Source organism: Coloeus monedula, assembly GCF_965178545.1.
Source record: "Coloeus monedula genome assembly, chromosome: 2".
NCBI classification, from domain to species: domain Eukaryota; kingdom Metazoa; phylum Chordata; class Aves; order Passeriformes; family Corvidae; genus Coloeus; species Coloeus monedula.
This window is the reverse complement of record NC_138782.1, coordinates 48,484,117-48,502,151: the sequence shown is the minus strand read 5'-3', so window position 1 is coordinate 48,502,151 and position 18,035 is coordinate 48,484,117. Positions and strand designations below refer to the sequence as shown.

The following is an 18,035-nucleotide window of genomic DNA, read 5'->3' as shown; positions in this document are numbered from 1 at the left end:
CTTTTTTCCCTTGGAGTAGCTCTTGAAGAGGCAGTTAAATCTACCAAGTCTGCAGAGTTGGTTGGAGTGGCCAATGAGAAAATTATTCTTCTACTTTCTGGAAACTTGACTTCAGGGGACCCTTCCTTCCTATTGCAAATGGTACGTGTGCCATGGTACCCTGACCTTAAGAAGTTTTACTTTTCAGGTGGTGACTGTAATCGAACAAATGTGATATAGAAGAACTTTTCATGGCTGCTCTAGGCACTAGTATGCAATTATCAAGCTGCTAGGCAAACATATGTATATATATGTGTGTGTGTGTATATATTAATTTTTTTATATAGATATGTATGTAAGTATTTATATACAATTTTTGTACATATATATAAAATAGTAAACCACAATACCATCCAGATAAAGCCAATTTCTTCCTTAACATAAGGAAAAGAAGTGAAGTTATTACCTTTTTAGACAAATGATTAGTGTATCTAAATTCAAGGAATTTTTAGTTTCCCGAAAAAAAATTCTCTAGAGAATAAGCAAGTATACCTGTGGGTTGTTCATAGAAACTGATGGTTGTGCATTGCCAGGTTTCAAAGAGTACCATTACAGCAGACAGTAACTTGTTACCTATGATAGAAGGTAAACATTATTACACCATTTTTCATTTACATGTTCAGTTTAAAGTCATAATGAAGTGCCACCGTTGTACTGATTTTTGTCATCCTCCACTCCTTTTTCTAAGGTTGATGACCTGATACTCGTTGCTGAAACAGAATCTGACAGTGTGAGACAGAAAGTAACTACTCATATAATTGGTTCAGTGCTTGTTCAGTGCTGCTGCAATACACAGATGAAGGAAAATTATTTTCCAGTGGCTATCAGAGTCTTCCGCTTCTTGGATAAAAAAATTAAAAATCTCAGAACTTGTGAACCTGCAGAGGTAAGATGTAAACAGTGTGGAGAGGACATTTTCTTGGTATTGGAAAACAATACAAAGAAGTCTTTTTGAATTTTACTTTTTAATTGCTTTATTGAAGGCCAGGTTCAGAAGCTTTGAGAAGGAGTGAAAAATCTCGCTTTCATTTCTTCTCAGAGCAAAACCACACACTTGGCAATAGTGCCATTAAGAATTACTCTAATGTTTTACCACTCCTGTGAGTCTACATTAACAAATTAAGAACTCCAGAGCTTTAGGCTAGCATCCCACCAACTGATTCATTGTTTTGGTGCTGTGGGCTTGGCACAAGGTTTGTTGTGTTTCCGCCAGTTGCCCTGTGGTGTCATATGATGTCATTGTTAGCCTTAGGAATATTGGGGGGTTTAGTCCTTGAGTCAAGGTTTGTTGGTTCATTCAGTAGGGGAAAGAAGGAAATACTAAGATAAGTTCTGGAGGAGGGCCATGAAAATGGTCTGAGAGCTGAAACTGTGAATTGCAACCTCAGGCACATCCTTACAGCAATATTAAAAGGGTTGTTCCTGAATTTGCTGGGTTTTGATTTATTGTCCAGCTCCATGAGTAGATGTACTGGCACTTGTTGTGGGGTAACATGGAGACACAAGGAAGAGCCATCACAGGGCTAGGAACAATGTTCAGAAAGAGCACTTTTGTATCTTTTTCTGCTACCTTTTTTTCTTAATTTTATGTGTGTTTCCATTGGAATTTTCTTGACTTACTTTGTTGAGAAACAGTGCTAGGTTTTTTCTGTGTGCAAGAAACCCGTGTGAGCAGAGCTGTGTTTCTGTGTGTATATCCCCTCACACACATACACACACACATAGTGACACACGGTAATTATTTATTCTGATCTGAGGTTAATCCATTAATGATTTTCTGAATATGCAATATATATATATATATATATCTGAAAGATATGGATTATTTTTCTGTAACAGAGCTAGATTAAAGCGTTAAGCTGAATGTTGAAAAATGCTGCAATTCCCAATCTCTTTGAAGAGATAGTTTAGAGAGATTGATATTTTACTCTTCTGTTACCTCATTCATGTACACTGTAATTATGGTAGAAAGAGCTGGCATAGGTTTTAAAACTGCAGATGCAAGTTTCAATGTAAAATCAGGAATGTAATTCATTCCATAAGGATACCTCTTTGGAGGTTGGAAATTAAATGTTGCTGAATTTTAGTGCTAAATTTCTGTTTTCTGTTGCAGAAATTGTGACAGAATACATTTAAATCAAATTTCATTCACAGGAAACACCCCTGAATTGGTCTGTTGAAACAGTAGAGGAAACTTTGGTGCCTAAGGACTTGTTAAGTGCATATATAGAAAAGCTCAATAGTGATGAGACTGCTCAGGCGGAGGAGTCAGCTATGGTCCTGTTCTTATTGAAAAACTTCATTAATGGCCTAAAACCTCCCCTGTCCTTTTCAAAAGGTAGGTGTTAAGATTTTGCCTGTCCCTTACATCAGTGAAGAAGGAAAGTTAATTTTTTTTTTCCTTCAGAAGTTGTTGGAATCGAGGAAATGTTACTTCCCTAACCTTCTCCTTTGTTATTGACATCTGTAAAGATTACTTACTTGTGAACATGAAATCAACCAAATGTCTTCTTTTAACTAGAGATGTCTGTTTTCTCCTGGTTTCTGAGGGTGTTCCTGTGGACCCACTGTGTCTTAACTGTAACCTGTATTTTTTAGAGGAATCATGGTGGAATCCCGAATCTCTGAATCAAGATAGCCAAGACTACCTGCACCTCCTTTTGGGGCTGTTTGACCTGCTTGTCAGTGGAGCTAGTGAGGGAAGCAATGCTCTTCAGTACAGAGCATTGATGAATCTCTTATTCAAGGTATTATTTTTGCATTTGTTACTCTGAATTATGAGCTATCAACTATTACACAGTTACATTAATTTTGAGGAAAACTGAGAAAAATATTCAGCAGGTCATGCAATACTGCTTGTGGCATTCAAGTACTGTGAGGAGCTGGAAGTGTAAGCTTCAGCTGGGTTACTTAACCCTAATTAAATGTAATAATGGAAAACTAAAGCTACAAAAATCCCCCCCAAAACACAAATGTACCAGTTGAGGCAAAGGTGAAAACATAACGCTGATTTGCAGGACAAGATCGAGAGCCTAAATTTTGAACCAAAAGTTTTGGTTCTGTGGTAGCAAGACAAAGGGTTGCTTTGTAAAATTTGTTAGTGTTTAAATACAGAAACTGAAAAGAAAACTTCTAGGAGAAATTTTGTGTTTCCTTATTACGTCGTCTCATGGTTTTTCGTATGCATATTTAAGTTACGTCTGGACTCGCACGTACATGCAGCATTTACTCAATGACTTTTTCTTCCCTAAAGACACTGTTTCTCTGTTTTTCTGAGACAAAAGTTCTCTTTCAGTGTACTCCTTTGAAGTGGGTGGGGTGGTTTATCAGATGTTTTCAGTAGTAGTTTGCCAAATAAATAAAACAAGTGCTTCTCTCTTTTTTCTGTTTTTTTTCATTGTGTTAAATTTAAGGTACATCTAAAAGATTCAGAGGTTCTCTTCAAATTCCTTTCCATTTTATGGACTTACAATTACAACCTTTCAAATCATCTGAACTATGAAGTCAGTGCAATGCTACAGACTCAGGCTCTGTATATTGGCTATGCACTGCTTGAATCACAAACAAATCAGAAAAAAAAACAACTCCTATCACCATCATCTCCAGGTAAAGTAAAACAATATCTGTCTGTCTTTCTATCTGTCTGTATGTCTGTCTATCTATCTCTCATCTTAGAATTCAATCACAGTACTTTATAATTTTGTGCAATTTTACTATATTTTATACCATGAAAGGTATCTGTAGTTATTTATGTTTGGCTGCACTGGGCCAAGACAGCTCTCTCGCTGATTCACTGCTGCAGTTATCAGTCCAAGCTTGAAGTAAGTGAAGCCACTTTTTTTTTTAATTTTGAAAGTGTTAAAGGAGCACAGTGCTGTGCTGAAGAAGTTTTTGTTACAGGACGTTACTGTCTGGGCAGTGTCAGGGTGTGACAGGCTGTAGCAATATATGAGCTCTGAGCTTAAACATGAATATAAGGACTGTGATGAAGTTCAGAGTCATGGATCTGTGAGACTCATGTTGGTTTTGTGTACCCTAGAGGTTTACAGTGAAAAGAGAAGACTTCTTAATTCCAAAGTAATGTTGATGCCTCTTCAGGGACAGCTACAGTAAAATTTTCACCACTCATTTTACTCTGTTCTTTTCCTCCTTCCTTCCTTCATTCTTTTTGCAGTGATGATATCTTTGCTAATTAACTTGGGTAGTCCTGTGAGTGAAGTTCGAAGGGCTGCTCTCAACTGCCTCCATTCCTTGAGAGGAATAAAGGAGTCTCTATTTCATCCTGTCCTTCAGCATTTGGAGCAAAAGACAGAAGAGATTATATCTGACCCTACATATGTAGCACAGGTATTTTTCTTATTAAGGTGTACATTAATGCAAGTTTTGTCTGCTGCTGTGAGCTTCTAACTTACAGAAAAGAAATCAAGTTAAGCAGGAAAGTTAATTGTCTTTATATTCTATAGTAGACTGATGTATAATTATTTTAGGAACTATAAAAACATTCAAGTGATTTATTACATGCAGAGGGCTAAGAACCAAAGGGGCATTAACGGTGGTTTATCTCCAGATGAAGAGCTCTGCTTATATCTAGATTGCATTGTTATGAAAGCATCAAATAAATGTTGTTTTAAGGCATTTTTATTGCAGGAAAAAACTTAATTTTCACTTTGTTAATGAACTAGATTATGGAAACTCTATTTGAGGAGCTTGAGACACAACCAAAACAGAAATCCCAGAAGAAAAAATTGTTGGAAGCTTTGGAAAACATACTTGATTGTGTACAGAACCCTGTTTTCCCATCATATATTGCAAGAAACATAATGAAAATTCTTCATGAAATCCATGGTGAAGTAAGTGCTGCCTTTTGAGTTGTTTTATGGGTTCTGCATTGAGTGAAATGCTGAAATCAAATTTCATTTAGTAATAATGCTGTTAAGTAACTCCATAATGTATTAGATTATTAGGTATTAAGTTGACACCTCCAGTAATAAGCAGTAAAACTGCAAAGTACAATTTAATGAAACATAAAACATTTGCATGCTTCTTCCAGGAGTGTAATGGCTGCAGAATTTTGCATTGGAATTTTTAAGGAAACTCCCTTTATATTACTAAAAAAGATCTGTTTCAGAAGAAATTGTTACAGAAGAAAAGTATTATCTTGATTAAGTATCAATGAACATAAGAGTTCTGTAAAGAATTGCAAGGTATTAAGTAGTACTGTGAATTTCTTTTGTATATATTAACCTACTCTCATCTAGCATATTCAGAATTCTCCAAGTGCTGGAAAATATATGGCTTCAAAGTTCAAAAAATGAATTAAATTAGAATTTTTATGCTCTGTTCAGTTGTATGTGTCTTGAAAAGGTTGTGAACTGCATAGAGGGGATAAGTGGTTTTGCCTCACATTTGAGTTTTGTGGAAAACAGCAGTCATAAATTGGTGGGAAAATTACCTTGTTTCTGTACTTTGAAAATGTGAAATACTGCTCTGCAAAGGAGAATAGCTGAGGAGCAGATGAGCAAGTACTTGGGGTAATCTCACATTATGTCTTGTATTTTTCCAGTTGAACAGCTGTTGCCTAAAATACTGTATGCAATGTGTTATGAGAGAGGGGATGCTGCAGTAAAATGAAGCTGTGCTACTGGAAAGGTCTTAAATTGAGAATGGATAAAACTTCTGTTACACATTTTCTCTGTTTGCAGATGGTTCTCTCTCACCTCTTGCCTGCACTAGACCGTTTGCTAGAGAAGGTCTTTAACAAACCCGAAGCAATGTTGAAAGATGAAGTTATTCTCCTGCATCTAATCCTTGGAAAGTTTAATGAATATTCAGCAACGCTACTGTGCAAGAATCAGCAGAGTCTGGATTTGTTCATCAAAAGTCTGCATGCTGCCAAGAAAATATATGAAGAAATTCCACCATTTCAGATCACAGCACTTGGGCAGGTATGGCTTTATGAAAGACTTTTCATTTATTTTTATCCTTAAAGCAGCTAGCAGTGTTTAGGATTGGATTTATAAGGGCTCTTTCTATGTGAAGGAGTCCATAGCTTTCAACCTGTCTTTCTTTTAGTACAAGTTTTCAGTGTCTCCATAGTGTCTTTGAAATGTCTAAACAGCCTGCAAAACTTGAACTCCTAAAGCTATCATGAGGAGAAATTGCTGCTTGCTCTAATTTTTGCATTTTGACAAGCACAGAATGGAAATACTGTATTTACACACAGATGAATTCCTGTATCATTACAGATACTACTGTTATCCAGGTTTTAGGTTTTTGTCAGTCAGGCAAGAGCTTTACCTAATGTTTTTCTTCTGAGGAAAAATTGTCAACAAAATACAGTAGGTGAGAAATAGTTTCATTTGAAGGAGGCTACAAATGCAGGCCTGTATTAGCCAGATGTTGGCATGTATTTCCCAAAGGCTGGCAGCAGCAAGTTTGTTCCACACACCAGTCGTGTGAAAAATTTCAGGAATCAGTTTGTCTGTTGGATATTTCACATGTATGTGATTTACATCTCTTAAGATTCCTGGATATATACAAATACATAGTTAATGTGCAAATTGATGGGGTGTGCCATACAGAATCCAGTGTGTATTAATTCCACACTTCTTGATTTTGTTACCTTCTTAAAGTAAACCTCTCTGCATCCTTTTTTTCCACTTTTGTAGATTACTAAGCCATTCTTTGCAGCTGTGTCAGATGGGATGGTGCAACAGAAGCTGCTAAATGTATTGTTTGACTTACTCTTAGACTGTAAGAACCCGCTTTGTGCCCAGACAATCAGCAGTGTGTTCAAAGGGGTAAGTGGCAACCTCCAGAGCACAGAAGTACGTTCAAACCTACTGCAGTGTGATTTTGTGTCACCTACATTCAGTAATACTCACTGTTTGTATCATTTATAGCAGGAAAGGAATGGGAAGCTTTTTGTCAAATAATAGAGTAGCATTAATAGCACGAAAAGTTTGTTAAGTGACTGCTTTTAGAAGGTGTTTTTTTAAAAGCCACCTATCTGTCATTTACAACACTAAGTGAATGAATTCACCAGAAGTCACTTCTTTCTGCTGCACTGATTTTCATTTTCTGGGATATGAAAGGACTATGTGGATTATATACCCATATGTGCAGGAAAGGGACGTGTTTTTAAAAAAAGGCAGGGCACAGGTATATGATGTGACAAATTGTTCACTGGTGCTTGCATTGTTACTATTCTGTTTCAGATTACAGTGTGTGCTGAGCAGATTGTCAGAGAACTGGAACTTCCTGAGAAAACCAAAAGTCTGGCCACTGTTCAACAAACTAGAAGGCAGAAAATGCAGCAACAGAGGTAAAATAACTAGAAATACACAAGTATTATCCGTGCAGTTTGAAAACACCACTTGTCTTAAAACATCACATCGTTTGTATTGAAAGCACAAGCAACTATTTCTTTTCCTCTGCACAGTAAAGATAACTGCAAGTTACTTCTAGCATGAGAAAACCAACTCATGTTGCTATTTGAGAACCGATGGAAGTACAGTCAGAATTTAAAAAAAAAAATCTAGCATTTTTAATGGTGACATTTGATTTTATAGAGTCTGGCTTGATGCAGTTGTCCAAGATCCATTTTTGTTAATAATAAGTTAGTTTTAAGTATAGATGTATGGACAAATTACATAAACTTGGCTGAAACCTACAGAGGTACATCAAAATATTTCTGTTGGTTGACTGAAAGACAGTATTTTGTTTCCATCTTTTGATCTTTGTCCTGTTTCTTCTCTCCATTCTCATAAGGAACTGTTTTGTTCACTGTATTTACTCTCTTTAAACATTCTTTCAGCCATATTGAAACAGGATATTGAGTTAATTTTCCTGGTTTGACCTAGAATAGCTTTTCTAGTTTTCCTTCACTTGACTGTTTTGAATAATCATCACCTATTAGATTGGTCCATCTGTAAACTGTACCTGTCACAGTTTACAAACACACAGGCTCACACACACCCCCATTGCCTGCATAGTCAGTGTGTTAACCACTAGTAGTTCCAGAGAAGCAAGTTTCCTGGATGGCAAGCAGATCATCATGTGGACAGTTACCTGGTAACAAATTTTTTTTTCCCCGCTTCCAGAAGTGTTTCCAAGAAACACTTGTTTTTTCAAGTTTGGTCTGATTTTTTTGTTGTTGTTGTTTGTTTAAAATGTGTTGCTGCTTCGGTCAAAAGCCCACACATTGCCACCTCTCCAGGGAGCAACAGTAAAGGACATACATTACTATGTGAAAGAAAAATGGTCTTTTTTCACTTGAGGGGGTGTGTGTGTTTCCTGAAGCACTGTAGCATTTCCTTTGCAAATCCCTGATTGTTTGTCTTGTCTTTTTAGAAAGCCTCAAGATGCAGAATTGGCACCAGAAACAAGCCACTTCAGCTGGCAGAGGGTGATGCTTATTCTGGAGTTACTGCAGCATAAGAAGAAGCTTCGGCGCCCACAGGCGTTGGTGCCTGCACTTTTCAACCTTCTGAGCAGGTAACTGCGCCCACAGCAGAGCCCTGGAGCCTTCTCTTCTGCAGCCAGCACCTTAAAGCATGGACATATGGGCTGCTGTGTCTCTGCTTTGTTGCCATGTCTTGTAGCTTAGCTTGCCTCTTTCAACTGAACTTCTTTTAGGCAAATCAGAGGGGAGGAATGGGAAGTTATGATGATTCTTTTCCCTTTGAAACAAAAAAGTTTTCACACAAGAGAAGCTATTGCATTAGGTAAAAACCATCGGGCAGAGGGCTTGGGATTGCCAACAAGGACACCACCTGTCCTCAAACTAGAATAATTGGCAGGACTCGTGTCTTCAGCAGAGCTATTATAATTCTCTAAGCTTTGAAATTCCTCCCAACACATTATGGAACAGTCTTAGTCCAGTGCAACCTAAGGAAACGATTGTTTTTCCTGCCAGCCCTATCTCCAAGCATTTAAGAAAGTTTACATGTAGATTGGGTGTTTGTCTTCCTTTCCATATGACTTGCTTGTATGTAGACTGACAAATACAGTTCAGGTTAGACTTATGTTTTTGACAGTGCTTTGATAAATGCCTTTTATTAGACCAGTTGATGCATTTGAAAACACAAAGAGACACTTTTTTGGCAAAGACTTTTTGGAAGCTTCAATTTAGAATGTATGTGGAATTAAAATCACAGTTTCTTATTTGTACCTTAATATGCAGTTTGGTCACTTATTTTTCCATCTCTGTTTTTTTTCCTGAATGTATAGATGTCTGGAACCCATGGCATCAGAAGAAGAAAATATGGAATATACAAAGCAGCTGATCCTCAGCTGCCTGCTGAACATTTGTCAGAAATTGTCATCAGATGGTAGCAAGGTCCCAGCAGGTAAAAATCGCCAGACTCATTTCTTGGTAATTCTCTCACCAGGACAGCACAAAAACAATTGTATCTATCTTTTTTCTTCCTCAATCTACACTGTATTGTTGAGGAGAGAGAGATTCCTCTATAAAGGTGTACAGGTTTGCCTTCCTAATAATTTTTTGTAGATCCATTAGGTATGCTTTGCAAATTGAAACCACTGCTTGAGTGTACTGTTTATTCCTACAGTGTTAATCAGTGAATATTTTTACCTGCAGATATCCTGGACAAAGAAAAATTCAACGTGGAACTGATAGTTCAGTGCATCAGGATTTCTAAAATGCCCCAGACACACCACCATGCTCTGCTGCTCCTTGGTGCTGTTGCTGGAATGTTTCCTGTAAGTAACACCTGGAATTTATGCTTCGGCTCTTCTCTTTGGTTTCCAAATATTGGGTAGGGTGAAGAACATACAGTTCTGTGGGGAAAAACTTCCTGAAAGGAGCAGAGGCAAAATGGGCAGGTTCCCTGCTCCTTTAGGGCTTTCTATTCCATTTTAGTTGAAAACAAACCTCTGTCTTGATGCTTTGGTCACCAGCCATTTATGGCTTGCAGTGGAGCGCAGTAGAAATGGAAGCAGCTTTCTGACACCAGCCCTGCCTCACCTTCCCACTGCTCTCATGCTTGTCACAGCTCTCATGCCTTGTTTCTTCTTTCTCCTGCTTTTTTATATAAAGAGGGAAAGCACCTGGCCTGGTAGCACATGCATTCTTACACGTTTCTATCTTGTAAAACACTGAAAAATGTGGTTGTAGTTGATGATAAAACTGGGTTGTTCTGATTTTAATTGGCCAAGAAACAGGCCTTTTCTTGTATGCATTGAAATTTGACTGTACACTAAGTAAGGTTCTTTTGCTTTGAAACTCTAAGCCAGCAAAATGTATCCAGGTGTATCAAACTCAGTTTGCATCTTTATATTCACCTCAATATTTTCTCCACACATTTGGAAAGGTAGCATTCTTTCCAAAAGACAAAATGGTAATGTTTTTGGTAAATTTTTGGAGGATTTTGTGGTTAAATTGTATGGGGTTTTTTGCCTCTCATTTTACTGCCATCACCTGCTATAGAACTAGGTGTTTATTTTACATTAATATTGGCTCTTACAAGATTTTCGAGGTCAGAATACAAGGAAACATTTTGTATCCATCTTATCTCATCTCATCTCATCTCATTTTTAATATCTAATACTTCTTCCAGTCACTGAACTAAGTGAAAAATGTGCCCATAATTTATTGCTCTAAGTTCTGGCAAAACCTAGGAAATCAGCTTTTGAGCTAGGTGACACCTCTAATTCAGCCTTCTTAGAATGGGTTACTGTGATTACAGTCTAGGCCACCAAAAAGCCAAAAATTAAATTAAGCATGGTTGGTTTACACTGTATGATTGTGGATATTGCAGATGTTTTACAGATACAAAAAGGGTGGGTGGGAAAATCACTGGAATCCATGGCACAATCACATTTGTGCTTCTGCAAGTCTCCTCATAGCTGGTTTTACTTGTTGTATTCACATGGTGCTGAGTGCAAGGATACAAGGTGTCTCATCACACTAAACTCTCGATTTCCACTCTTTAGTTACTTGCTTAGGTGTGTGTCTTGGTTTCTAAGTCATATTTAGAACTCTACCAATCACACTGTAAGTAACATTAAGGGACAACATACATTCAAAATTCATTCAGGGAGATTTTGAAAGATACTCAAGATTATCTTTCGGTTCTTTGGGCTTTTTAATAGGAATCTAGTGTCATTTGTGGGAATGAGAAATGCCTTAAGGTATAGTAGGCACAGCAGCATGAACTAATTGGATCTGTTCTTTTCCAGGATAAAGTTCTTCACAACATTATGCCCATTTTTACATTCATGGGAGCAAATGTCTTGCGTCTGGATGATACCTACACTTTCCAAGTAATTAACAAGACAGTGCAGATGGTTATTCCTGCTCTTATACAGGTAAAGTTGTCTACTTAATGAAAGATTATTAATCAAGTAAATTATTTAGAATATTGGTGGTAGAATAAGTTGTCACCTACTCTAGGATTATTTTTGGATAGACATTAAATTACGTGTAGCACAGTGTAATTCAGATGCCTCTGTCTCTGACTGACTGAGTTCATCAGGCAGCTGCTTCTTTGCAGTCTTTTGGGTTCCTGCACTTTATAAATGGTTTAGCCAAAATTATCACAACTATACATTGAGAGGACCTGAAACATACTTCAAGTTTTTGTCATAAAAAAACCAGACAAGTTCAGTAGAGGAACCGTGGGAAGTAACCAGGTGGTTATTAGTCCTATCATATGTCATGGTCACAGGCATAGTAGACATGGTCTGAAGGAAGTGGAAAGGTATGATATTTGACAGATGCTTTTATTCTTCCAGCTGGTGTTTGTGGGGCTTTTCTTGGTTTTGCCTGGACCTTTTAGATAAATGGCTATAAACCAAAACAAAAATAGATGCTTGTTTTTCAAAGCAACATTTTCTTCATTCAGATTTCACTTACGCCTAAGAAATCTTAATTCTTGATCATTACTAGATTTAAACATGAAAAATGTTGTATAAATGTCATGTAAATGTGAATTGGGGAAAAAAAAGTTGTCTTCAATAATGGGCTGAGGATTCCCCGGACTATTTTTAATTATACATGTACACATTTTTCATCCTCTTGCAGTTCTCTGTTATATAAAAAGAAAGACAACTTGATTTCTTAAGTTTTTTTATGGAAAGCCTTTCATAGCAGCCCACACGAGTTTCTGTGACAAATTATTTGTGGCACACGATTATTATGTGGGAAGAGCCTACTGTTATTTACTTGACACCATGTAGCCCATGTTTATTATTTTTCCTGAGCCCTTGAATCCAAGTCCCTAACTCAGGCAAAGTTTTCTGAAGGATGTGGCTTTGCTTTCTCTTGAAAATGTCCTCTTTGTTTCAGCTGATGCCAAGTAGCAGTTTGTCTCCTTTTTCTTTTTTTTTTTTCTTTCTTTTCCTTTTTTTTCTTTTATTTTAAACATCTTCCTTTAAAACTGACAAGGAGCTGTGTGGTAGAAAACTTCAGAACACTTGCATTACCCTTGAGGTTATACATTTGGCAATGCCGTTATCTGGCACGTAGTCCTTTCTCCTGTTTTCTGAGATTGCCAGAAAGACCTTGTACCCATCTGCAGTAACCTGTCTGAACTGCTGTACCCGTGTTTGTGCACAGGCTGAAGACAGTGACTTGTCAGAGTCCTCGGGAAGTGTGGAAGAGGTGGTGATCAAGATCATTCGTGTGTTTGTTGATGCCCTGCCCCACGTGCCGGAGCACCGGCGCCTGCCCATCCTGTCCCAGCTGATCACCACGGTGGGAGGAGACAAATTCCTCTGGGTTCTCCTGGTGCTGCTCTTTGAGCAGTATGTGACCAAAACTGTGACGGCGACATCAAGCACAGACAAGGTTAGCAGGCTGAGGGGGTCAGCTTTTTCCTTGATAGCCTGATCTCCCTCTTCTGCTCATGGTCTTGCCTTTAAGAAGGTTCTCAGTAAGCCCCAGATGATGCTGGAAAAGGTAGTGAGCTCTGGGTTTGTGCTACAGCAGAACCTGATGGTGATGTTGACTATGACTTGTATTGCACATTCAATAGTGTTAGGTCCTGGAGCCTGAACAATAAATCAGATCATATTGTACAGCAATCCGTGATCTGAAGAGCTGATAATCTAATTAGGTAGTGCTTCAGTATTAATGAAGTTGGGGGTTTTTCTTCAATTGTGTTTGTGAAACATGATACTGGTCTTTCCCTACGGACTAAGATGAAAAGCCTGTTATGTTTTTGTGTAGTCAGGCCCTGAGATCAGGTGAAAGCGTAATTTATGGGGAAAACTGAAAGAATTGTTAAAGGAACATTGGTGAGAAGAAAGTCTTTGCTGCAGAGTAGTTGAAGCTCTCTCTACACCCTCTGGAGCTATGTTCTCTCCAAGAGCTTGCTGCTTTTACCACTAGTGTTAATCCTGGCAGTGTCCAGCCCAGTATGGCATTTTCACAAGCTCACTGAGGAGTTTTTGAGTATTTTTATTATTATGATGATGCCATGATGATTTTTGCCTTTTCGTTTATACCCCTTTTATATACCTTTTTATAGCTTTTTGTATTAGTGTTTTTTAGCTCACATTTTTAGACTTATTTTGTTAAGCTAGGAGACTAAACATCTTAGAAGCCTCTTAGTTAGGGGTTAGTGTGCCCCAGACCCCAAAGTCCTCTCCAGAACACATTCTGTAAACTAAGATAGAGCCATCCAGGGGAAGGCTCCTTGGGGAGGGGGGGCTCACTCAAGCCTCTCATGGGGAATCTTTGATAGATATGATAATTAGTAAGACCTATACAGTTATACCCCATTGATTGTGTGCGGGCATTGCAGTGGGTATTTCAGCCCATTCCACCTGGACGTGGTGCACCTAAGGATCCTTGAAACAAATGCTGAGGTAAAACCCCTTCTTCCCTTCTAATTGTGTTTGATTCTTGATTTTAAGACCAGGAAAAGGCATCAATTATTAGAAATACTCTTTCTTAATCCTTGAAATATTTCTTTTTTTTTTTCTGAACTGTTAACAGGATGCTGTTCTGGAAGCAGACACTGAATTTTGGATTTCCATCTGCTGCGAATTTAATGTACGTTCACAGTTCCAGAGTGTGATGAAAATAATCCAGTACCTGACAGAGCTGCCAGAGAACAAAGAAGGTAACCACAAAACAGAGCCAGCAAATGCATGTAAACCTTCCTGTTATAAGAGGCAAGGGGTAATGGTTTTAAACTAAAAGAGGGTAGATTCAGACTGGATATAAGGGAGAAACTAAACTGTGGGAGTGGTGAAGCACTGGAACAGGTGTCCCAGAGAGGTGGTGGATGCCCCATCCCTGGCAGTGTTCAAGGCCAGGCTGGATGGGGGTTTGAACAACGGTAATTTTGTTTCTGTGATCAGAAGTGAAGCAACATTTTCTCTTGGATGCAAATTTTTCTTGTCAACATCTTCAACAGATGATCCTGGAACAAAAAAGCCAAGAACGTGTAAGACGAAGCCGAAAAATGAGGATGGGCAGCTCTTTAATGTGGAGTCTCACTCCGACAAACAACTCCGGCACTTCAAATTCTTGTCCGTCTCCTTCATGTCACAACTTCTGTCCTCTCAGAGTTTTGTGAAAAAGGTAATAACTGCAGATTGCTTCTGAACTGGTCACAGTAAGTGACTGCCATACAGTAACAGATGAGGTGTAATTTACCTTTTGGTATGACTTCATTTTTCAAAGGGGCGGCACTGTCCGGTGTATCTTGCTGACACCTTGTGGTGGTTTTAGCAGTTTAGAAACGCAGTTTTGTATTGACACAGTTTTGAAACCTCTCAATAATGTTATTTATTTTTTAATAATGCTTTTCCAGACAGACTCCACTTAACATGACTGATGAATAGGTAACCAAGTGAAATTCTGGTCCCAGTGTATTCCCACTGGCTTCATGGAGGTTGGGATTTCACTCACAGCCTGTGTAACTCCAAGTTCAGTGTGGGATTCATGCTGTAAACTGAAAAGACAAAATCTTACGAATTTCAGGCTCTGGCTCTAGCTGGTAGTCCCAGTTTTTCAGCTGAATCATCCACAGCATGAAATGTATTTGCTAATGTGACTGCCTTGCCCAGGGTTCTCAGATTTCCTTCTAGAATGATGGCTTAAGTACAAATGTAGGGACTCGTAATTACCACATCAGTGGACGTTTGATTCAAAACAAACAAATTTGTGTATTCTGGCATTTCAGTTTAATGAGGGGAGGTAAGTTTCATATTTTCATTCTTGCTTTTTAAACCAGATAGTTGAATATGAAGAAACAGAAGAGCTGCAGGAGATGGAACAGAGGTATGCTTTAAATCTGCCCTATTCCTATTTTTAGCTTTTACTGCAGCCCAGGAATACCTTTAAGTGTAGTGCCATTAGAATATCTTTTACACTAATGATACTTTTCTAATGTCCTCTGCAACAAGCAGTATTTATTATGCGCAAGTTACTTGTGTTTGGTTTTGGTTTGGTTTGGTTTTTTCTTTTAATAGAATGTAGAGCTTTTTATTTCTGAAAGATTGCTCTACCTAATATACACTCCTCTTCTGTATTTTTGAAAGAGGTTATTTACGTGCTTGGCCATAACTGTCATGCTATTCATGTCTGAATCAATGAAAGAATTCCACATTTTTAGCAAAATATATTGCTTAATTAGTAGGAAAAAAAGAACTAATCATTGTTCACAGGTGCCTCTGTATTGGTGTAAGTACCAGTAATCAAAGATAACAGTTGTAGCCATTGTGCTGTAAAAGCCAGTGATACAAAATTGAGGGTTTCTTTTGCAGAGGCCTAACTTGTATGTTTGTTCCAAGAGAAAAAGGGTGTAAGATTTATTTTAAATGCTGTGTTCCACGAATGCTCACTTTAAAATTTTTCTGTTTCATTTTCTTGTGTTTTTGTTGTCTTGTGAAATTTTATGCTTTCTCGTAATAAAAATGGACTTCTTTAGTCTCCCTGTTGCTTACTAAAAGTTACTTCCTTTCTCTCTAGGCTGTTAGAAGAAGTTCTTCACTATATAAACACTGTGGCATCTTCTGTGGAAGGAAACGTGGACAAGCCAACGGCCAAATTTTGGAGGGTTCTGCTTAGCAAGTGCTATGATATGCTGGATAAAGTATGTCTCACTAGCCCCATGGTAGCACTGAGACATTGCTGCTTTTGCTCGTTAATATGATTATAAACTTTGTAGGATTTCTTGTTGCATTAGTACTGTATTTCATTGGATGGTCTGCAGCCTGGTGCATCAATGTTTAAACTCAGCTAACAGCTACACTAACAGCTAACTACAGCTAACAGCTTCTTAGAACAAGCAGAACAAAAATCACCAATGCTTGTTTCCTTTAGTTTAGTATTCTGCTGGCTGTAAACAGTCATTTCACTATGTCTGGTCGAGAAGAATGGCTCTTGGCAGCATTTCTCACTGTTAACTCATAAAATGACTTAACTAATGCTGTTGCGTATTTCTACATGAAGTTAAATCCTTACACTTTTCACCTCACTTTTTTCTGATTAGAAGTTTATTTGTAGAATTTGAGTGGCTGTCCTTTTGCATAAGTCAGAACATACATCTTTTTACAGCTTGGAATTTGTTTTTTTCACTGGTAAAGCATATTCCAGTTTTCATGATGTACATGCAGAGGGCATTGGCAGAATTATTTTGGGTAAAGAGGGATAGCTCACCAGAGCAGACAAAAGGACTTGCTGAGGAAATGTCAGAGCTAGTGGATAATGGCTGGTTAGCAGCTAGTGAACACAGACTAGCTGGAACCTGTTTTGATTTTTTGCTTGCCTCAGATACAGCACTGCTGGCTTGTCCTCCCTCCTCTGATCCTGAAACCCATAAGGGAAGTTGAAGAGAGTCGTATCAGGAGGCTGCCATGTCACAGTGCATGCAAAAGGATTTATGGTATTGTTTTGTAGGTCAATGCCTTACTACCAACAGAAACCTTCATCCCTGTAATTGGGGGACTGATGATGAATCAGCTGCCATCGGTGAGACGCAAGGCCATGGACCTTCTGAACAACAAGGTGCAGCAGCGCACCAAGTGGCAGAAGAGCCAGGTGAGACAAAGGGGTTAAGCCCAGTTCCTTTAGCAGAAGTACCCAGAGAGAGACTGATGTGCAAGTGCTTGACCCAGTGTAAAGGTGCCCAGTACCAGTGCCAAGCCTGGCAAGGACTCCTGAGCAGTGACACGTAGGCTACCTGCCCCGAGTTGCCCTTGCAGGCCCTGAGTTTGTAACTACGTCTGATGTGGGTGTTTTCTTGTCCTCTCAGATCCTGCAGCTCTTAGAGCTGGTTCCTGAGCTCATTGCCATTGTCAAGTGTAGAAGAAAGGAGGAAGAGGAGGAGCAAGCCATCAACAGGCAGACTGCTTTGTTCAGCCTCAAGCTGCTCTGCAAAGGTTTTGGCACAGAAAATCCGGCGCCATTTGTGCCTGTTCTGAAAACTGCCATTGATCTCATTTCTTCAGAGAAGGAGGAAAAAAATGTGATGGGAAGTGCTTTGCTCTGTATAGCTGAGGTCACCTGTACCCTGAAAGCCCAAGCCATACCTCAGCTTCCAAGGTACTGTTGGGTTCTTTTAAACGGAACCAACTGCAACAGGAGTTAGTTATACTAAAATGCATTAGTGAAGGAATGCTGATGAAAGCCAAATGGCAGTCTGCCCCCTCGTGTGTTTTGTGTAGACAAGATTTAAAGTATTTCTAGTGCTTGAAGGAGCTTTGTCATCATAGAACTGAGAAACTAGTGGGGAAAATGGCAAGACTTTTATAATGCACAGTAGAGTTCCTTATGGAATCTGCTGCTGTCACTAGAGGCAACCTTTATGGCTTTAGAAAAATCAGACCACAGTCTGTGTTTTTTCTGTAGAACAGATTGCATTTAAAAACATTAGAACAAGTACATTTGAAAACCCTTCAAGTTGCATTATTTTATTCTCCCTATTCAAGAAGAATCCAAGCATCTAACTTGTTGCTTGTAAGACTATTTTATCTCTTTACAAATATAAGTCTCTTATTGTCGTTAAATCTTTAAAGAC

General features: G+C 38.5%; 1 protein-coding gene across 1 annotated transcript in view; it reads left to right on the top strand.

The window, feature by feature from the left end:
- HEATR1 (HEAT repeat containing 1) overlaps nucleotides 1–18,035 on the top strand; it is a 36,034-nt gene that overhangs the window by 12,663 nt on the left and 5,336 nt on the right. Inside the window, exons 16-36 of the mRNA XM_082302720.1 lie at nucleotides 20–141; nucleotides 728–925; nucleotides 2,194–2,377; nucleotides 2,638–2,786; nucleotides 3,453–3,645; nucleotides 4,214–4,386; nucleotides 4,722–4,889; nucleotides 5,742–5,984; nucleotides 6,708–6,839; nucleotides 7,257–7,363; nucleotides 8,392–8,535; nucleotides 9,271–9,389; nucleotides 9,641–9,762; nucleotides 11,242–11,370; nucleotides 12,620–12,850; nucleotides 14,003–14,129; nucleotides 14,427–14,593; nucleotides 15,249–15,295; nucleotides 15,986–16,109; nucleotides 16,916–17,056; nucleotides 17,271–17,560. Of these exons, the coding sequence (XP_082158846.1) occupies nucleotides 20–141; nucleotides 728–925; nucleotides 2,194–2,377; nucleotides 2,638–2,786; nucleotides 3,453–3,645; nucleotides 4,214–4,386; nucleotides 4,722–4,889; nucleotides 5,742–5,984; nucleotides 6,708–6,839; nucleotides 7,257–7,363; nucleotides 8,392–8,535; nucleotides 9,271–9,389; nucleotides 9,641–9,762; nucleotides 11,242–11,370; nucleotides 12,620–12,850; nucleotides 14,003–14,129; nucleotides 14,427–14,593; nucleotides 15,249–15,295; nucleotides 15,986–16,109; nucleotides 16,916–17,056; nucleotides 17,271–17,560 (3,310 nt within the window). The remainder of the gene's footprint in view (nucleotides 1–19; nucleotides 142–727; nucleotides 926–2,193; nucleotides 2,378–2,637; nucleotides 2,787–3,452; nucleotides 3,646–4,213; nucleotides 4,387–4,721; nucleotides 4,890–5,741; nucleotides 5,985–6,707; nucleotides 6,840–7,256; nucleotides 7,364–8,391; nucleotides 8,536–9,270; nucleotides 9,390–9,640; nucleotides 9,763–11,241; nucleotides 11,371–12,619; nucleotides 12,851–14,002; nucleotides 14,130–14,426; nucleotides 14,594–15,248; nucleotides 15,296–15,985; nucleotides 16,110–16,915; nucleotides 17,057–17,270; nucleotides 17,561–18,035) is intronic.